This window comes from Myxocyprinus asiaticus, chromosome 39 (genome assembly GCF_019703515.2).
Source record: "Myxocyprinus asiaticus isolate MX2 ecotype Aquarium Trade chromosome 39, UBuf_Myxa_2, whole genome shotgun sequence".
NCBI lineage: Eukaryota > Metazoa > Chordata > Actinopteri > Cypriniformes > Catostomidae > Myxocyprinus > Myxocyprinus asiaticus.
Window position 1 is genome coordinate 8,282,554 of NC_059382.1, and position 22,547 is coordinate 8,305,100.

Here is a 22,547-nt window from a genome sequence, read left to right on the forward strand (position 1 = left end):
TAGCATCGTGTTTTGCTAGCAAGTTTTTTAAAAAAAAAAATTATGGGCAAGCAAAGATCTAGTTTTTATTGAGAGGAGGACACTCATTACAAATATGAGTGAACATATTTAAATAACTAATGTTCATATACACTTTTCAAATTCAAATAGAAAATCTTATAATGAAAAATGACAAGAAAACCTGTGTACTATGTATTGTAAAGATACTCTCCCCTGACATCTTGTGGTCAATATCAAACAGTCATGCATTAGTAAAGGCAAACAAATCTCAATACATAATGCAAAACCAGGTTTTTAAAAGGACAGTTCATTGAAAAAATGAAAAATTCTGTCATCATTTACTCACCCTCATGCTGTTCCAAACCTGTATTACTTTATTTCTTCCGTGGTACCCAAAATTATATGTTAAATGTATGAAAAAGGATGCAATGAAGGTGAATGGTGACTAAGACGAACATACTGCCTAACATCATCTTTCATGTTCCATGGAGGAAAGAAAGTCAGATGGGTTTGGAACAAAATGTGGGTGAGTAAATGATGACATAGTTGTCATATTTCATAGAAATATCCTTTTAAATATAAGTACTTTCAATAAAAAATTTTCCCAAATTGAAATTTATATCTTAAGTATGATTAAAAACACTTTTTAAAGTATAATATCATCCAAAAGATTATTTATCGAATAAACACAAAAATCATCATTTATGGACATAACTCACAATAGTAAAAAAAAAAACGACATGTCTCATTTCGTTATTGTAAATCTGTGTGGAAGAGAACTGTGAGGTTACCGTGACTAATGATATAGCAATTACATAAATGTCTTTCAAAGATGAGGAATTACTAAAAACAATACACAAATACACAGAACTTTCCTACAAAAGATGACTGATTTATTCTTTGACAAAAACAATTACAGCATTTCCATTCAAAACTAGCTTGCAGTTCTATAAAACACTGCAGTCAAACGAAATAACTTTTCAACTAAAAATGTGTACAATAAAGTTTTCCACAAAAAAGGGTATGTGATTCATATAGAGAAATGCATCAAGTTTTCCACCAATGCTGCTTCCGAACATTTGGAAAAGGCGTAGATACATGAAATATGTAAACCTAACTATAACCATAACAGCGTCAGATCTTTAATAAAGATCAGTGAAAGGACTTTTCATACATTACAATTCTTGCTTTAATGTTAGGGTTAATTGTGTAAGAAAGGATAAACCTCCTCATTTCATTATGTGTATCTTTTGAATACATACAGTACAAAACTACATACACACACTTTCTCTGTCTTTCATTTGCCATGACCCTACCTTTTTTTTTCACTCATCCAATAATTAGCACCATGAACTCTGGGTCATTAAGAGTCAAATTTGAATGAGCTTAAAAATGCCTTTGCAAAATCATTACACCAGAAACATATTTTCAAATAATCCACTTTTTACAAATATCTTTGTACACTAAGAAATGGCCTTTATTGGATTGGTTCTTCAATCAAGATCCTACAGTTACAAAACCAATATAACTGCTCACCAATATTACAAAGGTAACATGCAATTGTTATTTTAAAGATCTATTTCTACCTAATATAACTTTTAAAAATGGCTGTTTAACTTTGTCTCGTGCACAAAGTTCATTAATAACTGGGGATGAAAGATAGTTTACACTGTAGAGCATGAAAGCTATCGCAAAAGAGTAATTAGCATTAGTTCTATAGGTAGATTTGGCTAAACTGAAATTAAGTAGCCACAAACTTTGATCAGTTTATAAAAACACATCTATAAGTGCTTAAGCGGACACAGAGGAAGAACTGTTGAATCAAACTAAAGAATTGGTAGCTGAGATAAATGACAAACATTGGGCTGGCACCTTGGATTTAAGTTAAGGCAAACCCAAAAAGAAGAACTTTCAGTAAAAAAAAAAAAAATTTATTTAAATTCATTAATTCCAACTCTATAAGTCCTTGTCAATGTTAAATTGGCATTCTAAACATATATATTTAGTATATCTTTATAATATACTAGCTTGTAGGTTCTTGTCCTGGCATTTTCCACTCATAATTTTAAAAATATTAAATTTCGGCCTGGCTATGCAACCTGATTAGGACAAATGAACAGTTTGTCCTAATGGGGGAAATACTTATTTGGTGAAAGGGATTGTAGCTACTAAAGCATTTTTATTGGCTCAAATATATGCAGTTCCGGGAATAGTGCTTGAGGGCTTGCTTCACAGAATCTACTGAAATTACAAAAGTCAAGATAACTTACAGTTCATAGTTTATGTTGTCTACCAAAGACATACAATGGTGTTGCTTCAAAAGGTCATGACCTCTGGCCTTAGGGCTACTGCTTCATACAGACCCGACAGCGGCTGATGATGTCTTGTTGTCTTGCTGTCTGACGGACAGGCATACTGAGAATAATAATAAGAAATAAAAAAAACATTTAGTGAAAAAAATACTATCCCAATATTGTTATTTATTTAATGTAATAAATACATCTTTATTATTTTCATCATTTACTATTTTATTTAATATAATAAATTATTTTTTTTTAAATAAACATTGTTTAATATTTTAAAGTAGGTTGAATTCAGGTAAATCAAGCCACTTTATGAAAGATATCTCTATCATCTGTCCCAATTTACCTAAAGTCTCCCTAATACTTTTTTAATCTATTTTGCATATGTCACCCTAAGGTTTTACAGATTTTAACATATTTTTTTCCTATATTTAGTATATAGATTAAGGCAGTCAATCATGACGAAATCCAATCTGATTTGTGAAAATTTTACTTTGACAAGTAGTTATGGCTAATTCTATTTTACATGTAGTTATGGCTAATTCTATTTTAACAAGATTACCTGTTTTCCATTTGTGTAGGGCAAAAACCTTGAAAATTTAACTAGGTTGTATTTACTGAACCGAAAATTCAATTAAAATTGTAACCATCAAAAATGTTTTCCTGTTTTTTGTTCCGCTGTCTTACCTAAACATTCTCTCAGGGTCAAGCGATGCCAGCCAGTAGCTGTAGGAATCATCATAAAGGTTACAAGTGCCACGCCCATGACACTCTATGAATGGAATCTTGCGGAACTCTTCCAGACAGGACCCGGGAGAGACCAGCGGCTGCCCGGAGCCCTCTGCACCTGCAGCTGTTTGCTTAGAAACCAATGACAGTGATCAAAGACTGCATATAATCAACAAAGGTGTTATCTTATATAAAACATAAAATTGCCTGATTGCCTAAAATTGCCTCCATTATACTCCAAGTCCATATATGAATATGTGTGTGTGTGGGCGGGTTTGGGTGGTTTACAAGGAATTTTTTTAGGTTACAAACTGGTAATTACAAGGGTATTATTCTATAAATGTGGTTTATGAGGACATTTCTAGTGTCCCCATAATTAAAATCACTTAAAAAAGAAAACATACTAAACAATGTTTTTTTTTTTTTTTCTTTTTTTCAAATGTAAAAATGCAGAAAGTTTTTTTGTGAGGGTTAGGTTTAGGGGTAGGGTTAGGGTTAGGGGATAGAATCTATAGTTTGTACAGTATAAAAATCATTGTCTATGGAGAGTCCTCATAATGAGAGCTGCACCAACGTGTGTGTGTGTGTGTGTGTGTGTGTGTGTGTGTGTGTGTGTGTGTGTGTGTGTGTGTGTGTTGAGATTTCAAATCTGATTTAAACCTAGAAATAAATAAATACATTTTAGGTTTTTAAAAATTGTCAAACAAAGTAGCACTATGTCTGTACTGTTTCTAGGTAACTTATTAAATAAGCAAATTATTTATAGTAACAAATGACTCAAATATTGAGTCTTATGAATTACTTTCATGCTGCCTTTATGTGCTTTTTGAAACTTCAAAGTTTTGGTCACCATTCACTTGCATTGTATAGACCTACAGAGCTGAGATATTCTTCTAAAAATCTTAATTTGTGTTCTGCAGAAGAAAGGAAGTTATACACATACAGAACAGCACAAGGGTGAGTAAATGAGAGAATTAAATTGTTTTAATGCAAAAGGAGGACATACCAAATACTGAGACAACCTAAAATGCATGTATGCATCTTTCAATGAAACTTTTCACTCATATTGTTATTAAATTAATTTTAAACTGTTTAAAAAGTGCAAAATGTTAGCATTTACACAAGTGCATTCAGACATTTAAGACTGCATTGGAGATTTTCTTTAAAATTGACCTTGGTGTCTTGCATTTCTATGAGCACATTTGTCTCAGGAGTTCAAAATGGAAGCGAATCCAACAGCTGTTATCCATATATTATAAGAATTAAAGGTTGTTTATGCCATAAAGTATGTTGTAAGTAATGGCTGACTCTTACCATCACAAAGGAGTAACCTTGCCACAGAGATAGCCATCCAGCAGGACACTGTGGGATCTGATTTGTCTGACTGTGAACTGCTATTACATTAGCAGGTGCCTCACATACTGCACATCTTTGAAAGACATTTCAAATTTCTTTTGTTACTACTTGTCTTGCTATTACTACAAACAATGAAGCATATACAGTATACTGTACATATAAACGCACACACATATATATACACAGTATATATATATATATATTTATTTTTTTACCAAAAAAAATTCTTAACCAAAATCAAACAGGCAAAATGACAAATACGCACAAAGCAGGGGTTTCTGATTTTACCTGCTGATATACTGTTCCAATAAATCACCAGAGATCAAAGCTTTGTTGCTGGACAGTGGTATGTCTGAAGACAGCCAATAGGAGTAATCGCTTCGAGAAGCGTAGCGACAGGTTTCGTCAGGGTTACAGACCAGGAAAGGCATGGTGGAAAATCTCGGCAAACAGCTTCCTAGAGTTCCTACAATCACACACAGATTGTGAAAATTCTAATTGAGTAAGAAAAGTGAGTGTCAGAATGAAGGTGTTCACTCATCTATCCATAAATGTTCGTGTTTGTAGGAATGTGCTCAAATATATTCCACATACAACAAGTGGCATCAGCATAAAATTAAACAATGATGCTAGAGCATAGAGAACTAACTTCACTTTTGTTTTTGTCAATGAAGGAAATTCCCTTCAAGTTCACACAGCTGTCATAGCAGTGTAACCACAGGTGTAGTTCTTCACATTAACTATGGACAAGTTCCACTAACATTTGACAACCAGAAAATGTCCAAATACCTTTTTATCTTCATTGTCAACAAACTTCTTTTTGTGAAATGTTGTGCATAATAAGTGTGCTTCTTTCTTCAAAACAAATGCCAATTTTGACATTTTGTGATCTAATCTTCTGTGTTAATATGTGTATGTGTGTGTCCTGTGTGTGTGTTTCATGCCTAGGTCCTGCCCGTGTCCACGGTTATTGCCAATGATGAAGAGGAGCGAATATCCAAAATACAAATGTCTTGATTCACTAGGGCAGGTTGGGACGTCACTTCTCTGACTATGCCTGGTAAAAAGGAAGCTGTCTCTGGTGCCATTCTGCATAAATGCCCCCTTTGGTCCTACAGAGCCTTTGGGACCCTCTTCACCTGACAAACCTCGAGCACCTAAGGAGACAAAAACACAACTGAGTACCTGACACAGATATCTAAGCAACTAAAAGAGTTTGAGGCACTAAATATAGATATAGAATATAGACACAATAGATGAAGTACACCCAAAGGTTTGAATATTACATTTTAACTGAAGCTACTTGTATATTAAATCTACTTCTTTAATGGTAAATTTTAAGTGTACCTGACCAATAAACCACATAAAATTAAATCTGGGCAATCTGTTTGTGAAAAAGTCAAATGGCATCATGTACAAGCAAAACTAATAGTAATAATGTTAAATAAAAAAGTAATAATGTTCCGTGCTATACTGTTAATGGAATAGTTCACCTGGAAATGTCAGTAAATAATGAGTTACTCCCCCTCATGCCATCCTAGATGTGTATGACTTTCTTCTGCAGAACACAAATTAATATTTTTAGAAGAATATATCAGCTCTGTAGATCCACACAACAGTGAACAAAACTTTGAAGCTCCAAAAAGCACCTTAAGACAGCATAAAAGTAATCAGTAAGATTCCAGTGGTTTAATCCATGTCTTTTGAAGCAATCTAATCAATTTTGGGTGAGAACAGACCAAAATGTTGCTCCTTTTTCACGGTACATCTTGCCATTGCAGTTTTTAGGCATGATCATGATTTCAAGCTCGATTACGCTTCCTAGCGCCATCTAGCGCTCTGCATATGGGTCAAGCACTAGGAAGTGTAATCGAGCTTGAAATCATAATTGCCAAGGAGACTTATAGAATTTATAGTGAAAAATGTGTTATATTTTGGTCTGTTCTTGCCCAAAACCGATTGGATTGCTTCAGAAGACATAGATTAAACCACTGTAGTCGTATGGATTACTTTTATGCTGCCTTTATGTGCTTTTTGAAGCGTCAAAGTTTTGGTCACCATTCACTTGCATTATATGGAGCTATTCTTCTAAATATCTTTTTTTGTGTTTGTGTTCTGCAGAAAGTCATACACATCTTATAACGTACTTATAACGTACCAGTAAAGGAGAAGGTTTAATATATAAGTAGCTACAGTTAAAATGGAATGTGTAAACCTTTGGGGTGTATGTCATCTATTTTTGACAAAAGAAATGGCCTTTACCATGTCGCCCTGGTGGGCCACTGTCTCCCTTTGGTCCAGGGATCCCAGGCCTTCCCGGACCCCCATCTAGACCTGTGGCTCCCTTTCGACCTTGAGTTCCTAAAAGGAGGGAAATTATGCAAATGTAAGGTGTGTTAATAAAACATGGTACTCTGAGAAAATCAGAGTATTGGGAGTAGGGCTTTGTATCACCAAATACACATTTGAATACAAGTTCACGCTAAGTTAATTGCAGCTGAATAAATAAAAGTATAAACAGATAAATAAAAACATACATAAAAATATTGATACTGGTATAAAAGTACTGATGGTATCTAAATTACTGATGCAATATCATGAGAAAAAGAATCATGAAATATTGATGCAGCTTTTGATTATATTGGCACAGCACAAAGTGTGTGTGTGTGGGCGCGTCCGTGTGTGTGCATTGTACCTCGTGGACCTGTTAATCCTGGAGGTCCAGGATCTCCTTGCTCTCCTTTCTCACCAGCATCTCCAGGTAAACCAGGGTCTCCTGGGCTCAGGATGACCTCACCCACAGCATCACAGCCTTTAGGCCCTAAACAATAACAAATGCAACTGATCCTGTATTAAATGGTAGAGCAGAAATTCAGTAGGCAAATTTGCTTGAAAATAATATACATGAAAACAAAATGTGATGGCTGTATTTTCAATATGTTGTTGTTTATACAGTATGTCATTCTATGCAATATCACCTTTGGGTCCAGGTGATCCTTTATATCCTTTTAATCCAGGAGGGCCACTAGGACCACAGCTTCCCTTTGGACCTGCAATACAAGAAACAAAACACACACACACCTTTCTAAATGGAATGCATTTTTAACTACAAGTCAATCTACTTTCTTATTCAAGCTTTTCTTTCCATTTGTACAAAATCCAAAACAAATTCAGTTTTGTTACCGATTGGTCCGACATCACCCATAGGCCCCATATCTCCTTTCGGGCCCTTGCAGCCAGGACCTCCATCACTGCCCTGGATAAATAACAGTTTATCTCATTTTCATACAGTATATAGTTTTCAGAAGCACCAATGTAAAAATGTATAGAGATTTGTTAACCATTTGCTCTAGTTAACTAGTCTAGTCTATTTGTCTGCTTCTGTGTCCACTTACTGGTCCTCCTGGAACTCCACTGTGACCGGTGCAACCGGGCCCTCCTCTAAGCCCCTGGGGCCCAGTTTCACCTTTATTTCCCTTCAACCCTGGACCTGGGTCACCAGGAGGCCCACGTGGACCCTGGAGACCTGCATTCACACACAGAAACAACAGAAGGAGGTATAGGTTGTTATTGGAGAGGGCAATCTATTGCGATGTTCAGCTAAGCACTATATGGATGACGGGAGGCCGTTTCCTGGCTCTGTCGGCAGGCGGTATGGCGGCTGATTCTCGGTGGGTTGGCGGAAATATCAGCGAAGTCGACTCGGTTGAAGGAGGAAGAGAAATCTTCTTTCTTCACCTCTGCAGGCAAAAGGGTGAGACGCGGATTGCTCGGCAGTCTCCTTGGGATCCGTTAGTGTGCTCGGTGGAACACGGAAAATCTCGGCTCGTCCAGTGAGATGGAGGTTGTATGGCCAAAGTTCAGGTACGTACGTTATTTCCATTGGCAACTAGGCTTAGCTTAGGAGGAATCTCCGGAGTTTTATACTCTCGATGACAACATGGTTGAGGGACACGTTCTGTCGTGCATTTCATCCAATAGGAGTTGAGAGTTCGATCCTTCAGAATCTCACACCTAGGTGTAAAGTGAGCAAGGCTTGAAGGGATCTGTAGTCTGTTTGGACTCCTTTTGTTTGATTTTGACTTTTTTCGTGTTATCAGGCTTTCAGTGATCCTATAGGCCTCAGTCAGGCTTTATGATGATGTGTAGGCCTGCCTTTGTCTCCTATCTGAGCACATGAGGCCAAACAATATGATAGGGCTGTCGATTTAATGCGTTAATTCAGTGTGATTATATTTTTTTTAAATAACACGTTAAAAAATAACAAGTACCACCTGTATTCAGCAGGGGGCAGTAAGTGGCAGTGTGCAGCTGTAAAGAGAACAAACCAAACTCAGGCTACACAAGATAATAACGCGTTCTTGCGTTCATTACAGCTGGATGGAGCGCAATTCCGAATGCAGGGATTTCGAGATGTGTTTTTCTTAGTTTCAAGCTATGTTTAACTTGACACAGTGTCCTAAAACACTGTGTTTATGATGCAATGCACCAAAATGGCTCCAAAAGCGTCCATCTGATGCATGTGTACATTGACGCATCCTTTGACAAGCAATAAATCTATCTTGGACAAATTGACAAATTCAATTGCAAAATGTATTGCTGTGGACTGTAGGCCAATGATAGGCTTATCCTCACTTATATAGAAAAAACAATATATTCAATATATTTTATACTTCCTTCTAAAGCCACTTTTTGTATTGTCTTATCAAGGCTGTACTTGTCTGCCACGGTAATATAATGCATTTTTATTTTCAGAATTATTCTTTTTTTATATATATATTATTTATTATTGTTTAACTTAATCATTATATTTTGAATTATTGTTATTTGCGGGGCTTTCTCAGCAAATATTTATATATGTGATTAATTAATCGGCATATCATGTAATTAATTCAGTTACAAATTTTAATCGATTGAGAGCCCTAATTTATGAGCAAAAGTAATAAACCTTTTTCAGAGTAGCGCTCTTTCAAAATCTTTCATTTTTGAAGGGAATGACAACGAGTCTGTGAAGGATGGATTAACACCCTGTCTATACCGGATGCAAGCATCATGTCAAAAGCAATAAACCCATCATAATCAATGATGCTGTCTACACTGGAAGCGTATGTTGCGGCGTGTCGCTTTTACAGCGGGTGTCCAGTTCCATTTTGCGCTGCATGCGCTGGCAATACTACTGCCAAAAACACAAATAAACGGTTTAGAATGTTCGTTTCGACGCGTCCAAAGTAGAGAGCCTTAAGCCGTTGTGTCACAATCGTGCCAATGGATGCATCTGGTGTAGACAGGGTGTTAGAGTCTCTTCAATGGGTTGTACTGTTATATAAAGCATTTTGAATTGTTCCACTAATGAAACATTGAAAAGAAAATAAAAAAATAAAAAAAAATATTTCAAGAAAGAAGAGTTGTGGAAAATTAGATGTGATCTCGTTTTCATTCAAAAATCAAATATGGTGCTACTAAATTGAAATGAAAACGTCTTTGGTGACTAATTAAAAATGATTAATCACCTTGCAGGCCAGGTGGTCCATAAGGTCCTCTCTCCCCTTTTGGACCATCAACACAGATGCCCGCTGGACCTGGACACCCACGAGGCCCTGGTTTTCCGAGTAGGCCTGGAAGGCCCTTTTCTCCCTCTGGTCCGTAGGGTCCTGGTGGCCCACATGGCCCTTGGGGTCCAGGATTGCCTTTAGTACCTGAAATTAAAAAAATTATTCATAATAACCACACCTGCCAATGGTGGGTGAATTGAGATAATTTACCAGTCACATACATGTTTTACTGGCCATAACACTAACTACGTTTCCATCCAAGGATTTTTTTGCACAAAAAGTTTTAGCGCATCGAAATAAAGCTGATGGAAACGCAAATTATCGCTAAAATTTCACAAGTGTCGACATAATATTTTTCCATTTAACTCTAGCGCATAAACTCTATGTCGATACATAAAATGTCGCGAAAAACTGGTTTGGAAACACTTTTTGTTGAGAACATTGCCATTAGCGCAAAAATATAGTGTCACATGACAGAATTTGCCCCAATCGTTAGCCTGTGTTCGTCATGACGACGGTATTTACATCCTTGAAAGCCAATTTATTGTACGTGATTATGGATTGATCTTAACGGCATAGCACAGATCCGATGTTGCAAACATGACACTTCCAGGAGTGCCAACATATATATCTCATATCATGCACATCGACAAGAGCATGGAGAACAAATGAATGGCCACTGTTTGCAATTAATTTAATCATGGTAGACATCCGTTTATTTATTAAAGTTGCTTTTCCATACCATTCAAAATAATAGACGGCAGTCACGGAATTAGCCCTCAATACAAAAAAAAAACAAAAAAAAAAAAACATATAATTTCTATGCACAAAGATGTTTTAAATTAAAAATAAATACACAATACTTGAAGAAAAGCATCAGTGTGCTTTTTTGGAACACTAACATTCTTACTTACTTTTGAAAAAATGCCGGCAAACTTCCCTGTATTAAATTAAATAAATTACCAAACTAAAAAAGCATTCAATAAAAATAATAAATTACCAAACAAAATCACTTTCAGAAAACTAGCTTTTGAACATTTTAAAACTTTTAATTACTTTAAATCTAACCCTCTTTACCTCGAATTGCATTTGCTGAGCTTCTTCAGAAAATGTAAATTGCATTATGACACTAAAATTAATTTTAGATGACAATCAAGTTCAGTTGGTCGTTAAAAAAGTTGCTGGACAAATATAGTTGTGATGGCAATGCTTTAGATTTCATGATTGTTCAAAATAGCCTATTGAATATCAGGAATGTATCATATGTAAACCCTGATAATACACCGCATCAGTGTTTCTTTAATAGCTGTGCACACAGCATATATTCATCGATGGATGGTCCTTATACTAAGACCGAAAGTTTCCCCCACTACTTGGTGCAGGTTGCCAGCTTGAACAGGGCCATGACGATTTGCTTTCGGGTCAGAACCGGTGGCAACCTGCGATAGGCGCAACATCGGGACCAACATTACAGTCCTATCAGAAGGGCAACTGCTCCCTTTTGATTGCAATTCCTGCTCTTCTGATTGCATTTATTTGTGAAATTAAAATGACAGTAAGCTGTCTAATTTCAATAAATTGTCTCAATACTCTCCCCATTTTACCAAAACTTCGGAGGAAAATAATTAGGGACATCTGGGAGGCGAATTAGCGATAAACACACATTTCTGAATGGAAACGGCTAAGGGCAGATTTCTTTTGTGATAAACCAAAACTTATGCGACAAAGTGGTTTTTTTAGGCATGACGTCATCACGCACACCATTTTTATTGATAAAAGGCCATTTGAAAATGGAAACAGGCAGAAGACGGCAAATGTCGCATGTTTTTTTGTTTTTTTACGCATTTTCATATTGTCGATAACAAAATAGCATGAAAGGTGGATGGAAACTAGGCTATTGCACTTGGCATTATCAATTTTTAACAAACAATGAAAAATTTTGTGAAAACCTTTTCATACCTGCGTATCCGTGTACAAGTGCATAGAACACACTTCATAAAATAGGTAAATAGAAAAAGTCCTGCACACTGTATTAATTAAATCACTTTATTAAAACACATAATATGTATTTGGTTTGAATCACGCCCTTACATGAGAGAGGGTCAGACTTTTGTTTTTAAAGTTTGATTTAAATCATAATGTGGCAAGTTTTTTTTTCTTCTGCCCTCTCTGTAGCTTATGTTAGAGGGGTTGGCTTTAGCGACTTACCTTTTTCTCCCTTAATACCCAGTGGGCCCGGAGTCCCATTTACAGTGACTAAAAAAGAAAATAAGGATTATTTAATAAGAATATGCCTGCATATATGTGTGTGTGTGTGTGTGTGTGTGTGTGTGTGTGTGTGTGTGTGTGTGTGTGTGTGTGAGTGTCTGTGTAAGATATCTTACGCCCTCTATCTCCTTTTGTTCCAGATGGTCCTGGAATACCGTCTCTGCCTTGGTCTCCTCTGGATCCTGAAGGTCCAGGATCTCCAGCCGAACCAGGAACACCTTAAGAAGCAACAGAGAAAGAAAACAGATACTTACAGTGCATCCGGAAAGTATTCACAGTGCTTCACTTTTTCCACATTTTGTTATGTTACAGCCTTATTCCAAAATGGATTAAATTCATTATTTTCCTCAAAATTCTACAAACAATACCCCATAATGACAATGTGAAAAAAAGTTTGTTTGAAATCTTTGCACATTTATTAAAAAAAAAAAACGAAAAACATCACATAGTATTCACAGCCTTTGCCATGACACTCAAAATTGAGCTCAGGTGCATCCTGTTTCCACTGATCATCCTTGAGATGTTTCTACAACTTGATTGGAGTCCACCTGTGGTAAATTCAGTTGATTGGACATGATTTGGAAAGGCACACACCTGTCTATATAAGGTCCCACAGTTAACAGTGCATGTCAGAGCACAAACCAAGCCATGAAGTCCAAGGAATTGTCTGTAGACCTCCAAGACAGGATTGTATTGAGTCACAGATCTGGGGAAGGGTACAGAAATATTTCTGCATCATTGAAGGTCCCAATGAGCACAGTGGCCTCCATCATCCATAAATGGAAGAAGTTTGGAACCACCAGGACTCTTCCCAGAGCTGGCCGCCTGGCCAAACTGAGCGATCGGGGGAGAAGGGCCTTAGTCAGGGAGGTGACCAAGAACCCGATGGTCACTCTGACAGAGCTCCAGCATTTCTCTGTGGAGAGAGGAGAACCTTCCAGAAGAACAACCATCTCTGCAGCACTCCACCAATCAGGCCTGTATGGTAGAGTGGCCAGACGGAAGCCACTCCTCAGTAAAAGGCACATGATAGCCTGCCTGGAGTTTGCCAAAAGGCACCTGAAGGACTCTCAGACCATGAGAATCAAAGATTGAACTCTTTGGCCTGAATGGCAAGCGTCATGTCTGGAGGAAACCAGGCACCGCTCATCACCTGGCCAATACCATCCCTACAGTGAAGCATGGTGGTGGCAGCATCATGCTGTGGGGATGTTTTTCAGCAGCAGGAACTGGGAGACTACTCAGGATTGAGAGAAAGATGAATGCAGCAATGTACAGAGACATCCTTGATGAAAACCTGCTCCAGAGCTCTCTGGACCTCAGACTGGGGCGAAGGTTCATCTTCCAACAGGACAACGACCCTAAGGACACACAGCCAAGATAACAAAGGAGTGGCTCTGGGACAACTCTGTGAATGTCCTTGAGTGGCCCAGCCAGAGCCCAGACTTGAACCCGATTGAACATCTCTGGAGAGATCTGAAAATGGCTGTGCACCGACGCTCCCCATCCAACCTGTTGGAGCTTGAGAAGTCCTGCAAAGAAGAATGGGAGAAACTGCCCAAAAATAGGTGTGCCAAGCTTGTAGCATCATACTCAAAAAGACTTGAGGCTGTAATTGGTGCCAAAGGTGCTTCAACAAAGTATTGAGCAAAGGCTGTGAATACTTATGTACATGTGATTTAAAAAATTTGCAAAGATTTCAAACAAACTTCTTTCACATTGTCATTATGCGGTATTGTTTGTAGAATGTTGAGGAAAATAATGAATTTAATCCATTTTGGAATAAGGCTGTAACATAACTAAATGTGGAAAAAGTGAAGCGCTGTGAATACTTTCCAGATGCACTGTACATATCTGCAAATGATAAGTAAAAAACTACACTGTGGTAATGCATAATGACAGTGTACAGATAGTCGGCAACATGTCATAGACCGAGGGGGTGGTTTAGCAAAGGGGTAAACAAACTCTGGTTACCATAGTTACCCATTCATTCCTATGGGGAAAATCACGATACATTTTTATTAGAATTGGCTTTTTTTTTTTTTAAAGAAAACTCCAAAAAGTTGTGGATATATATATATATATACAGTGGTGTGAAAAAGTGTTTGCCCCCTTCCTGATTTCTTATTTTTTTGCATGTTTGTCACACTTAAATGTTTCAGATCATCAAACAAGTTTAAATATTAGTCAAAGATAACACAAGTAAACACAAATTGCAGTTTTTAAATGAAGGTTGTTATTATTAAGGGAAAACAAAATCCAAACCTACATGGCCCTGTGAGAAAAAGTGATTGCCCCCTAAACCTAATAACTGGTTGGGCCACCCTTAGCAGCAACAACTGCAATCAAGCGTTTGCGATAACTTACAATGAGTCTTTTACAGCGCTGTGGAGGAATTTTGGCCCACTCATCTTTGCAGTATTGTTGTAATTCAGCCACATTGGAGGGTTTTCGAGCATGAACTGCCTTTATAAGGTCATGCCACAGCATCTCAATAGGATTCAGGTCAGGACTTTGACTAGGCCACTCCAAAGTCTTCATTTTGTTTTTCTTCAGCCATTCAGAGGTGGACTTGCTGGTGTGTTTTGGATCATTGTCCTGCTGCAGAACCCAAGTTCGCTTCAGCTTGAGGTCACGAACAGATGGCCGGACATTCTCCTTCAGGATTTTTTGGTAGTCAGCAGAATTCATGGTTCCATTTATCACAGCAAGTCTTCCAGGTCCTGAAGCAGCAAAACAGCTCCAGACCATCACACATATTTTACCGTTGGTATAATGTTCTTTTTCTGAAATGCGGTGTTACTTTTATGCCAGATGTAATAGGACACACACCTTCCAAAAAGTTCAACTTTTGTCTCGTCAGTCCACAGAGTATTTTCCCAAAAGTCTTGGGGATCATCAAGATGTTTTCTGGCAAAAATGAGACAAGCCTTAATGTTCTTTTTGCTCAGCAGTGGTTTTCATCTTGGAACTCGAAATTTTTCGCCATTTTTGCCCAGTCTCTTTCTTATGGTGGAGTCATGAACACTGATCTTAACTGAGGCAAGTGAGGCCTGCAGTTCTTTGGATGTTGCTGTGGGGTCTTTTGTGACCTCTTGGATGAGTCGTCGCTGCGCTCTTGGGGTAATTGTGGTCGGCCGGCCACTCCTGGGAAGGTTCACCACTGTTCCATGTTTTCACCATTTGTGGATAATGGCTCTCACTGTGGTTCTCTGGAGTCCCAAAGCTTTAGAAATGGCTTTATAATCTTTTCCAGACTGATAGATCTCAATTACTTTCTTTCTCATTTGTTCCTGAATTTCTTTGGATCTCGGCATGATGTCTAGCTTTTGAAGATCTTTTGGTCTTCTTCACTTTGTCAGGCAGGTCCTATTTAAGTGATTTCTTGATTGAGAACAGGTGTGGCGGTAATCAGGCCTGGGTGTGGCTAGAGAAATTGAACTCAGGTGTGATAAACCACAGTTAAGTTATGTTTTAACAGGTGGGGCAAACACTTTTTCACACAGGGCCATGTAGGTTTGGATTTTGTTTTCCCTTAATAATAACAACCTTCATTTAAAAACTGCATTTTGTGTTTACTTGTGTTATCTTTGACTAATATTTAAACTTGTTTGATGATCTGAAACATTTAAGTGTGACAAACATGCAAAAAAATAAGAAATCAGGAAGGGGGCAAACACTTTTTCACACCACTGTATATATATACATATTCCATCAGCCAGCTGAATAAAAGATGCTAAAACAAGTGACAATATCATATTATCATATGAGACACATGTGGAATCAAAGATGTAAACGTGCATTTCTGCAGCAGTCTTTTCATATTAAAAATAAAATAAATAAAAAGTAAATTCAGTATGTTGACCATACCAGTATATGACATGTTTTGATCTGCATGTATCAGACTGAAATAAAGGACTTACCGATTATTATCAGTAATTTAACTATTCCAACAGCTACAATATGATGAATTAATGTATGTTGATAAAAATAGAGGACAATACAATAGATCTGGTGAAACTTAAAATGGTTGGAACAAAATCATTTTCTTCTTATTTACTAATAACTGTACAAAGACACCCACCTTCAGTACTAGCTAGTACATACAAGGCTACTAGTTCCACATTTAACATTTCAAATATTCACAGAATGAGATTTTACCTGGTGGACCACAGGGCCCTTGATATCCAGTTGGACCTGGAAGCCCATCTAAACCCTTATCACCAGGAGGCCCTGGGGGTCCTGAAAATGCAAGAAAATGACAAACAGAGAGGTAGAACAAAAGAAAGACCAAAATCGTAGAGTTATCCTCCATGTGTCAGTGAGAGAGTGATGTGACAAAAAATACAAGACAAGGAAAAACATTTGCTGGGAGGAAAACTGTGAATTTAAATATTACAGATATATTTCTATAAGGATCCAATGGTAATGATGAACATCTTATTGAATACCTGGACCTCCTGGTACTCCAGTTTCGCCTCTTACTCCAGGAAACCCTGTCAAACCTGGGGGCCCAGCGATCCCAAATATACCCTTGTCACCCTTTTCCCCTTTACTCCCTGGATGACCTGGTTCACCCTGAAAGAATCAGAAAGAGAGAGAGAAGGTATTAATTAATTAATTCTAATTAAGTTATATCTGAATGCAGATGCCATTTACTTTTCTTTTATCTAAAGAATATTTTGAGTGTTTTTACTGCATTGCTATGTGGTTGTTAGGGTGTTCAGGGTGATTGCTTGGTGGTTGCTTATTGGATCATGTGAAAAGAGCCTAGTTTCTATGATATTCTGGTTCATGAATATGGCTTGGTTGCATCCTTCATTCAAGCATATGGCATTTTTTCACCAGTTTTATTATCTGCCCGGCAAAAAATAAAATACAAAAATGTTTAGAAAAGAAACAGCACATATCTCTTCATCGAGCTGCACGATTTGAGGTATAACTCATGTCCATAGCACAAACAACGAGTAACATGCCAAAGTTTACAATGTAGGGGGTTTGTTCAAATTTCATAATTATAAGTCTGAGCAATAGTAAAGTGATGTTTGCCTTTACCACTAACAATTATGGGAGCCAATACCTTCTCGCCAGGTGGTCCTGGAAGCCCTGGCCAAGGCTGACTGGGTTCACCTTTGATGCCCTTTGGTCCATTTTGTCCAGGGACACCAGGAGTCCCGGCCTCCCCACGTACTCCAGGCAAACCTTTATCGCCTTTTACTCCTGCAAGAGAAAATAAACATATTTGCACCTGCGAAATGACTTGAAATTACAACACTGAGAAAAATAATTTTCTTAAAGGTGAACTCAGTATTTTTTTTCCTCATTTAAAAAGTTTTACTTCTAAAGAAATGAATAGTAATATTAAAATATATTTATGAAATCATGACCGCTCATATGAGATGAAGAGTTCATTCATATCAGTAACCTTTTAAAGCTTTTTTATTCTACATGGGGTGGGGGCACCCTCATGGGGGCAGCCATGTTATGATCACATGACCAGCTGAATACTACTTGCTCAATCTCAGTAACTGCCCTGTTTTTGGACACTTTCATTCATGGATTAAATTAATCCTGGCTTACTGTGCATAGTGGATTTCTACAATGGCATTGGTAACTGAAAACTACTGTGTTTGAACGATGCAGCATCCAGGCCACTAGATGTCACTGTAAGTCAATGTATGTCACTTCGACATACTTCAAAAAATTACTGAGTGCACCTTTAATTAGTATTTTTGTCTTGTTTTCCATTAAACAAATTGAAACATTCTTAAAACAAGATACATTTACATTACAAGCAAAATTGCATAAGAAATGTCTTGATTTCAAAGAAATTAATTAAATTTAGTATGGTTTATGCTTAAAACAAGAAAATAAACTATTTGCCAATGGGGTAAGAAAAATAAACATATTATTTATCCCATTGGCAGATTTTATGTTTTTCTTGTTTTAAGCATAAAGTTTACTAAATTTTGTAAGATTTTCTCTGAATTCTATTCTTGCAGTGAATTGAAGCTTCATTGTTATTAGAACAGGGATCTGATTCTCGATTTTTATTCGAGGCACTAATTTACTTGTTCAGTGTATCTGCAGATGGGTGTGTATGAACTTGCCTGGGAACCCTATAACCCCTGGATAACCAAAGTTTCCATCAAGACCTCTATTTCCAGGAAGCCCCTTCTGGCCTGGGTCACCAGGAGGACCTGAAAATGAGAAGGTGCCCACTTGTTTCCTATATTTTGGATATTTTCATTTTAGATGATGTTGGTGGGGGTGGATCTGTACCTGGTGGACCAGTACTCCCTGGAAGTCCATTCTTTCCAGATTCCCCATAATTGCCTGGGATTCCCGGTTCCCCTTTAGAGCCAGTTAAACCAAGAAGACCTAAAACACAGAGAATGCTACATAAGTTTGGAAAAATCTTGAAGACCCTTTAACAAAGGAGAAATTATAGAGCATCTAGTGAGGAACAGCTTAAGTACCATAGCAGCAGACCTACAGTAACAGCTTGCACTGTCAAATTGGAAACCAAAAGTTAAAAGGTCAGCTAGAAAGTCACCTGGTAGGCCAAGTTCACCAGGATCCCCTGGAGACATGAAGTTTGTTGGCTGTCCCTTTGGACCAAAGGCTCCACGGTCTCCTGGTTCCCCTGGTTTTCCTTTATCACCTGGAACTCCATTCCTACCCATTAAACCTGAGAAGAGATCGCCATCATTATCATAATGTTGTCAACATTATAAAAGAAAAGGTCTTCTGTGGAACACAAAATGAGATGTTTATGGAATGTTAAAGCTGCTCTTTTCCATAAAATGAAAGCATACAGTTACCAGGGGTTGTCAAACTCTAAAAATGACAAAAAGCACCATAAAAGTGTCACAAAACTCTGCCTTTTGTATTCCACAGAAAGTCATACATTGCAACAACATGTGGGTGAGTAAATTAGTTTCAGTTTTTCAGTGTATTGTTCGATTTGCATTTGCATGTGAGTGTATGCGTGTATTTTTTAACCTTTAGGTCCAGGAGCTCCGGGTGGTCCGGGATTTCCCTCTGCTCCAGGTGGACCCATGCTTCCAGGATCCCCCTGATTTCCACGTGGACCTGAAACAAACAACGCAGTCAGAACAAGAGCAAACTATGATAGATCAAGAATCCATACTGTTAACAAGAGCATTCAGGCTTATTTTATACTTGTGTATTCACTTTAGTACCTGGGTAACCTGGTGAGCCATCTCGACCTCTGAAACCTTTTGGTCCCTGGATACCAATCAATCCAGCTGCTCCATTTTTCCCAGGCATCCCAGCCATACCTGTTTGACCAGGTACACCCTGTCCAGATGGTCCCGTTTCACCCCGTGACCCCTTCAGTCCCTGCATCCCTAAAAACAAGTTATTTCAACTGTCATATACATACAGAAAATACTTAAATTGCAGTTATCATTTGTATCACTTACTATAGCTCATACTTTGGGTTGGAGATTTAAAAAAAAACTCCTAACCCTAAATATTGCATTTCGGCATGTAACTCTCAAATTATTGAAAACTGGAAATTATCATGCAGCTACTGTATTACTTTTCTAAGTGATCAGACATACTTTTTATCTGGTGGATGAAAAAAATCTTAAAAACTAGAAACCAGATTATCATTGAGGGGGTTGGCTCTTTTCACTTGTTGCCATAACATTGAAAATTTTGTACAGACAAATATCAACTATTGCTATTGTTCATACTTTATCAAAATATTTAAAAAAAATTATAGTCTATGATGTTTATTATAGCGAAAAGTTTTAACAAGCTTCAGACTTTTTACAGAAATACAAGCAGAACAAATTTGTTTGTAAATCACAAGAAAAAAACATTCGTATGTAAATTGTCCCATTGAATTAAATGCAATTAATGAATGATTCATGAATGATTTACACACAAATTTGTTCTGCTTATGTTTCTTGAATAAGGCGCATTGTTTTGTTGTTTAGGCAACTAAAAGCACAAATTATTCACTTTTATCTTTATATAGGTTAATTTGTATCAACTAATGTTAGATTTCTTACCTGAGGGTCCGTCTAGTCCTCTGGTTCCTAAGGGCCCTTCGTCACCTTTGGCTCCTGGAATACAGCATCCTGGAACCCCAGCATCTCCAGGTGAACCATCAAGACCTCGGGCACCTGACAATAGGGTGAAAAAGGTGGGTGAGTGTATGAGTGTGTTTCTAAGTATGATAGAATGACAGATATATACAGTATAGCCTACAGTCCAAAATCTGAGATTCCATTGAAAATCTGGGATTCAAAAAAAACAGGAAACAAACAGTTTTAGCATTTAAAAAAATAAAATAAAAACAAAAGGAACATTATGACATAAAAGAGTTAGAAATATTTAAGATTCTGCGCTAGGTCACAAATCAAATATACAGGTTTGTGACATTGCCCATGTTAACTCCGAGCAAAAGTTCAGATTTCTTTGCTTCCACTGAAGCACACAAGGTGCTCTTTAGAATATTCCTAAATCATGCTAGATAACATGGATCAACCTGTTGTGCAAAAACTTGTGGAGTCCATGCTAGCTCAAGTGCATGCTGTCACTAAAGCAAATACTAAGAAATTCTATCATTTTTTCAAATTGCAATGCTGATGATGTCATTTGTAATGATAAAAAATATTACATAAGTCAGTCCGATGGAAGGAAGGAAGGGAGGGAGGGAGGAAAGAAAGAAAGAAAGAAAGAAAGAAAGATCATATGTATACATATCTGTGTGTATATTTCTTAAAGGGAGAGTTCACCCAAAAATGAAAATTCTCATGCCATCCCAGTTGTGTATGACTTTCTTACTTCTGCTGAAAATAAACGAAGATTTTTAGAAGAATATTTCAGCTCTGTAGGTCCATACAATACAAGTGAATGGTGATCAGACCTTTGTAGCTCCAAAAATCACATGAAGCAAACATAAAAGTGACTCCAGTGGTTAAATCTATATGGATTACTTTTATGTTTGCTTTATGTGATTTTTGGAAATACAAAGATCTGGTCACTATTCACTTGCATTGTAAGGACCCACAGAGCTGAGATTTTTTTTTTTTTTTTTACCTTTTTTTAACCAGGCAAGTCACTTAAGAACAGAATTCTTATTTTCAATAACAGCCTGTCAGGAGGACAACATACTCCTGATATTTTAGATATTCATCAAAAAATCTTAAATTGTGTTCTGCAGAAGAAAGTCATACACATCTGGGATGGCATGAGGCTGAGTAAATGGTGAGAGAATTTTAATTTTTGGGTGAACAATCCTTATAAATGATTGTTTTAGTGTGATTAAGGGTGCACTGGCATTAATCCACCAACCACAGTCTCCTGGTGGCCCATCCCTTCCTCTTTGACCTGGACATCCAGGTAATCCAGGGGGACCATAGTTTCCAGGTGATCCAAGAGCCCCTTCATCTCCTGGCAGCCCCTGCCGACCCTTGGGCCCTGGGAAGCCGAATGCCATGTCCCCCTGTGGATTGAATTGAAGTTTATTTCCTGTCTATTATCCATACAACAAAACTGCACTCATATGGGCACAATTAAATTTGTTTCTGCTAATTTTACAGCTTAAAGGGATAGTTCACCCAAGAATTAAAATTCTCTCATCATTTACTCACCCTTATGCCATCCCAGATGTGAAAGACTTTCTTTCTTCTGCAGAACACAAACAAAGATATTTGGAAGAATATCTCAGCTCTGTAGGTCCTCACAATGCAACTGAATCAGACCAGATCTCAGAAGGTCCAAAAAGGACATAAAGGCAACATAAAAGTAATCCATAAGTGTGGACCACTGGGGATGTTAAATCCATGTCTTCTGAAGTGATATGATAGGTGAGGGTGAGAAACAGATCAATATTTAAGTCCTTTTTTACTATAAATCTCCACCCTTGACCAGTCCCAACCAGTAGGTGCTAACTGTGAAAATGAAAGTGTAGATTTACAGTTAAAAAGGACATAAATATTGATCTGTTTCTCACCCATAACTATCATATCACTTCAGAATATATGGATTTAACCACTGGAGTCTTATGGATAACTTTTATGATGCCTTTATGTCCTTTGTGGACTTTCTGAGATTTAGTCACCATTAACTTGCATTGTTAGGACCAACAGAGCTGAAATATTCTTCTAAAAATCTGAATTTGTGTTCTGCAAAAGCAAGAAAGTCATACACATCTGAGATTGCATGAGGGTGAGTAAATGATGAGAGAATTTTCATTTTTGGGTGAACTATCCCTTTAATGGCTGAAACTTCATGGTAAACACTTTAAAGTTTAAAACAATAAAATAACAGTGAATTAAAAATACAGAAAGCAAACTCT

The 22,547-nt window shown here is 37.3% G+C and overlaps 1 protein-coding gene across 1 annotated transcript in view; it reads right to left on the reverse strand.

Annotated features, from left to right (window-relative positions):
• Positions 1-712: 712 nt before the first annotated feature.
• The window catches only part of LOC127430322 (collagen alpha-5(IV) chain-like), a 73,030-nt gene continuing 51,195 nt past the window's right edge, over positions 713-22,547 (reverse strand). Inside the window, exons 30-52 of the mRNA XM_051680048.1 lie at positions 21,542-21,692; positions 20,254-20,367; positions 19,414-19,581; positions 19,214-19,303; positions 18,765-18,899; positions 18,491-18,589; positions 18,319-18,408; positions 17,289-17,428; positions 16,660-16,786; positions 16,370-16,450; positions 12,325-12,426; positions 12,149-12,196; positions 9,899-10,084; positions 7,784-7,914; positions 7,572-7,644; positions 7,367-7,438; positions 7,084-7,209; positions 6,651-6,749; positions 5,333-5,545; positions 4,677-4,854; positions 4,347-4,461; positions 2,991-3,163; positions 713-2,415 (exon numbers count right to left, since the gene is read on the reverse strand). Coding sequence (XP_051536008.1) covers positions 2,346-2,415; positions 2,991-3,163; positions 4,347-4,461; positions 4,677-4,854; positions 5,333-5,545; positions 6,651-6,749; positions 7,084-7,209; positions 7,367-7,438; positions 7,572-7,644; positions 7,784-7,914; positions 9,899-10,084; positions 12,149-12,196; positions 12,325-12,426; positions 16,370-16,450; positions 16,660-16,786; positions 17,289-17,428; positions 18,319-18,408; positions 18,491-18,589; positions 18,765-18,899; positions 19,214-19,303; positions 19,414-19,581; positions 20,254-20,367; positions 21,542-21,692 — 2,781 coding nt within the window. The 3' untranslated portion in view covers positions 713-2,345. The remainder of the gene's footprint in view (positions 2,416-2,990; positions 3,164-4,346; positions 4,462-4,676; positions 4,855-5,332; positions 5,546-6,650; positions 6,750-7,083; positions 7,210-7,366; positions 7,439-7,571; positions 7,645-7,783; positions 7,915-9,898; positions 10,085-12,148; positions 12,197-12,324; positions 12,427-16,369; positions 16,451-16,659; positions 16,787-17,288; positions 17,429-18,318; positions 18,409-18,490; positions 18,590-18,764; positions 18,900-19,213; positions 19,304-19,413; positions 19,582-20,253; positions 20,368-21,541; positions 21,693-22,547) is intronic.